Source organism: Montipora capricornis, chromosome 10, assembly GCF_036669925.1.
Source record: "Montipora capricornis isolate CH-2021 chromosome 10, ASM3666992v2, whole genome shotgun sequence".
NCBI lineage: Eukaryota > Metazoa > Cnidaria > Anthozoa > Scleractinia > Acroporidae > Montipora > Montipora capricornis.
In genome coordinates this window covers 36,617,262-36,622,261 of record NC_090892.1, presented here as the reverse complement: position 1 = coordinate 36,622,261, position 5,000 = coordinate 36,617,262, and the positions used below count along the sequence as shown (strand labels likewise).

The 5,000-nt window shown below is 39.6% G+C and overlaps 1 protein-coding gene across 2 annotated transcripts in view; it reads right to left on the bottom strand.

Annotated features, from left to right (window-relative positions):
• LOC138018714 (protocadherin-like protein) overlaps window positions 1–5,000 on the bottom strand; it is a 242,109-nt gene that overhangs the window by 230,581 nt on the left and 6,528 nt on the right. For both annotated transcript variants that reach the window (XM_068865398.1, XM_068865397.1), the window contains exons 4-5: window positions 4,763–4,890; window positions 2,524–2,975 (exon numbers count right to left, since the gene is read on the bottom strand). In XM_068865398.1, coding sequence (XP_068721499.1) covers window positions 2,524–2,975; window positions 4,763–4,890 — 580 coding nt within the window. The remainder of the gene's footprint in view (window positions 1–2,523; window positions 2,976–4,762; window positions 4,891–5,000) is intronic.

The following is a 5,000-nucleotide window of genomic DNA, read 5'->3' as shown; positions in this document are numbered from 1 at the left end:
TCGACCTGAGACGTAGAGGCGGACAAAAAAGGCACTCCAGAAGATCCAGACCTTCATAAATTGTTGCCTTAGACGCATCTTTAACATTTGGCGGCCTGAGAAAAATCGCAAAGAGGAGCTTTTAAAGCGTGGTGAACAACAACCGATAAGGGAACAGATCTTGAGAAGGAAACAGGGCTGGATTGGTCACCCCCTGCGGAAAGCGCCAAACAACATCACCCGGCAAGGTGTGAAGTGGAATTCCCAAGGGAAGAGGAAGAGGGGACGCCCCAGAAACAGCTGGCGACGGGACACTGATGCGGAACTGAAGCTGATAGGATACAACTGGAAAGAAGTTGAATGAAAAGCGCAAGTTCGAGTTCGCTGGCGAGGGGTTGTCGATGGCCTATGCTCCACCTGGAACGATGGGCCTAAGTAAGTAAGTAAGTGCGGTTGCCCTATCGTTACTAGACAAAAGGTCTTAGTGTTAGAACAATAGGGCAACCGTAATACGTCACAATTATTCAAAATGGCGGCACCCGCGAAATTTAAAACACTTTTTTAAAAACAAATTTCGAACAAATTTGTTTCGAAAGATTGTTTCCTTCTCTTTATAGTTTTTTTGTAGCGGTAGTGGAGGTTCCCTTTAAGAGAATGAATTATTATCGTTTTAGTCTTGTTCATCTGTCAATTCTTCCATTGCTGCTTCTGCTAAGTCAAGAATATATATATATGTCATATGTATTATACAGCATTCTCTAATTTTATACTCATCACTTTTTTGGTTAGTTTAAAGCGTAAGGCTATGATTCTTACGCTCTTGTGACTTTTCTTGTACTCCAACTCATTTTCAAAATATGCTTTGAAAAATATTTACCAGCATTGCTCGAGTTGAGTTAATTTTGTAATGCGCATGCATGCCAGTGATCGCGATGCTTATTCAAATAAGTATTGGTTTCTTGTATGAGGGCAGCACCCAATCCGTCATTGCTGCTGTCTACTTGTAGGACCAACCTTGTAGGACCCTTTCTGGGTCAGATTAAGCGAGCAGGGGGTCTCTGTAATCTTTTGCTTCACTTTCTGAAATGCTGCTTCACATATGACAGACCACTTCCAGTCAACATCCTTTCAAGTCATGTCTCGTATGGGCCGTAAGTCAATGGCCAGGTTTGGAAGGAACTTTACTAAGTGCTAGATCATTCCATAGAATCGCTTCACTCCATGTACGTCAACGGGGGTCTTTGGACCTGTCTGCCTGTACTGCCTTCATCGGTTACCAAGTGGCCCATAAATTTGATCTGTGTTTGCTTTGGGATGGAATTCTCAACATTCAGCCCGATGTTTTTCTCCACACAAGTTTTCTGTAATTCACGGTGGCGCTTCTCATGATCAGATTCAGCTTCTTCTTTTGTGTTGCCACTCCCCATTTACCAGTAGGTCATCTGCAACACCGATTACATCATGCATTCAGGCCAAAGAGCGCCTCATTCAGCTTTCTTTGGAAGATTTCACTGCTGACCTTCAGTCTGAAGGGAAGTTAGGCCCATCTGTACTGTCCGACTGAGGTGATCATGGCCATTAGTAGGCTTGCTTGACATCACGTTTGCCGAATACTTTTGCATTGTTCAGGTTTAGCCTATAGTGCTCCTGTTGAAGAGCTTAATTAAGTGGTTGTGGGTCAATACATATCCTCAGAGACCCATATGGTTTCTTAATGACATTCATTTGGCTTATCCACGCTGTAGGTTACTCCACATGTACCGTATCAGAACTCCAACCTCAACCAGTCGGTCCAGTTCCCGTTTAACATCTTCTTGAAATGCAAGGGGTAGTTTGTAACTGAGGGTAATTAATGCTCTCGGTGAAATATATGGGTTGATATTCAACTTTGATTTTCCCACCTTTTAAACAAATTTGTATCAGGGCAATACAGGAAGTAAAGAGCACAAAGAACCAAACAAATAACTCAGCTGTATTCAAACTCGTGAAAAAAATACAAGAGACTGTTGCAACGGTTCACTCTTAGACTAACACGCACGTGTCGTGCCTCAAGGCTTACTGGTACTCTACATGTATCTCACGGGCTCCATAATTATCAACAATTACGAACAAAAAGGCAGAGACAACTGAAAAAGGGCATCAGAGTCCCAGCAAGAAACTGAACCCACCCACTGAGCTACAAAATTAAACTACTCATGAGATAAGTCGTTTACCAAAGATTTTAGAGTGTCTGTCCCACAGTCCAGTTAGACTGCGCGCAGTCTCTCTTTTGCTCTAGAATCGTTCAAACAAATGTGGACGTTGAACTCTTAATTGCTGAAACTGCGGATTGCATAACCCGCAGTTTCAGCCATTTTGAAAGTGTTGGTTCGTTTCAATGATTTCGAGCAAAAGAGAGACTGCTCGCAGTCTACAGTCCAGTGGGCTTGCAAATACTGACATTTAGTTTTTGGCATGTTTAGTTCCATTGAATTAATTAACATAAACTGAAAAGGTATGAGATTGGAATTAGGGGAAATGATTATTTCATCAATTTGTACTTACGTTTATCTTCACTGACATCAAAAGTGTAAACAGTCTTTGTAAACCGAGGAGCATCATCATTTTGGTCTTCAACAGTCACAGAGACAGTTGCGTTGCTGACCTTATTTCCCACAGAGGCAGACACCATCAAGTAATAGGAGTTCACCTTCTCTCTGTCCAAGGGTTTGGCCACACTTATCACACCATCGTGGTTGATGCAAAATGCATCGTCTCTGTTTCCGCTCAGAATGCTGTATTTGTAGTTAGAATTCTCTACCACAGGTGAAATGTCCTGAACCACATTACCAACTTGTGCGTCTTCGTTAACACTGACAACAAAGCTTGGTTGCAGCTGAGGAGCCTGCAGTCCTTCTGTTACATGGATTTTCAGGCCGTAGACTGCACTTTGTTTCTGTGGGGAGCCACCATCTCTTGCTTGCACAAAAATGTGCCAAGTTGATCCCTCTGATTTTCTAATACAATGAAACAAAAACAGACAAGGTATTCTGCAATCAACTGTGTTGGCACTCTATGTCCAAACATTGGACAATTTCTTTATCTCTTGCCAAACAAGTCTTCACTGACCAAGTGTTTTGAAGAGTTGGCTCAACTCTTAATAATCATTAAATAATAATTATTATTTATCAATAATTAATAATTAATTATATATTATTAATAATTGTGAGACAAGCAAAGAAACTTTTAAAAAAGAGTTGGAGAATTTTAGTTACTCCCTTAGAAAGTTCTAGGTAGTACTGTATCAATGAAGTAAATAGAGCCGAAGAAAAGAATGATTCAGAATATCAAAAAGGATTAATGATGAGACAGTCTAAGTTACTAAAACTACATGCAGGTGCAAGGAACTTGCTTTTGTAGTTTCATTGTTGGTTGTGCTCCTAACCTCAAACTAAGTAATTCAAATTTCGGCACCATAAAGCATGTACATGTATTTTACAATAGCTGGTTGTGATTCCCTTCTAATAGCTGAACGAGTTGGGTAAAGTTGACAAAATAGACCATTTTACAAGTTACCTGGCCTGAGAATGGAAGTGAGGCTGCCGAGAGATGCTGTTTTGATACAAATCTTTGTGCTTCTCTAATGTTAATTAATGTAGACTAATTAGAATTACAACAACGCTATTTACAGATAAAAGCAGTGAGGTCTGTATCCATACAAGGTCACTGGCAGCCTCGCACTACGAAACTTTTTGTCGCTTAATTAACTGAAGATTAATACGTCAAAATTTCAGACGCTATCTCTCTTATACACATACTATTAGCTTTCCATGTTCCAACTCCAAAGCGGGAAATTTTGTTGAGGACAGAACAAAAAAGTATCCTTGTGTAACCTTCATTCATTAAAATTTCAGGACGACCTACAGGACAAAAACAACTATAGGCCCATAGCGACTCTGCGACAAAGTGAAACTAAGCATGAGAAATATTTTTAATCACTGTCTAAAAAAACGGTTAATTGGAATGAAGTAAATGATTGCCATCCAAGTCCACTTCCTAAATGTCATTCCTGACTTTGTCAACCATGAGCTAAAAAGGAAGTGATTTCTTTTTATCATAATACCACTTTAACAATGTCGCAAGTGGACGTTAGGTGCCCTAGTACAGTAAGGACGTTGGCAAGTACCCCAACCCCTCCCAGATGGGACCACCTACATGGCCAGCAGTATCCACAACCCAGCCACAACATAGCCCTTGCACCCAACAAGAGAGGCAGAAAGATAAACAGCAACAACAAATCTGAGCACTAGTCACACTGAAAAATAATTTAGTGGAAGAGGAGCAAAATGAAATTAATAATAATAATAATAATAATAATAATAATAATAATAATAATAATAATAATAACAACAACAACAATAACAACAACCTTCCCCATAGTGGTAACACCACTGAATGCATGCACTGCAGATAAGGATGATCATTGGGACTAATACATCAATCCAACACAAATGCAATGCCAGCCAAAACATAAGATAACTATGGTAACCCAAGATGTTGCCAACATTTTGCTCCTCATTGTTAAATAGCATTAACTACTGTACATTTTAAAACTATGCTAAACTTCACCTGTGTATATAAACCTACAGAAGAATAGACAGACTTGTTCATCCAAAATTATCACTTCTATTAAAGCTTATAGAATGCAGCTAAAGTAATTAGGACAAGAATGCTAAGAGAATTCTCAATGATGATAATGTTAATATTCGATTATGTACCACCTAACACTCTATTGGATACTTACTTAATTTCCCGTGAAGCTGTTATGAGTCCAGTGTTTTCATTAATTTGGAAGGGTGTACTTGAGGTTTTAATTGCTATGCTGTATTTTATTGCTGCTGCGGCACCAGTATCACGATCAGTCGCAATCACCTAAAGGAAAAAAAGCATGCCCAACCACTGAATAACAATGCAAATTCGAAAAAAGGCACAGGATAAGACGCAGCAAAGATTACAATTTTCTATCTTCTTAAATATGTGGG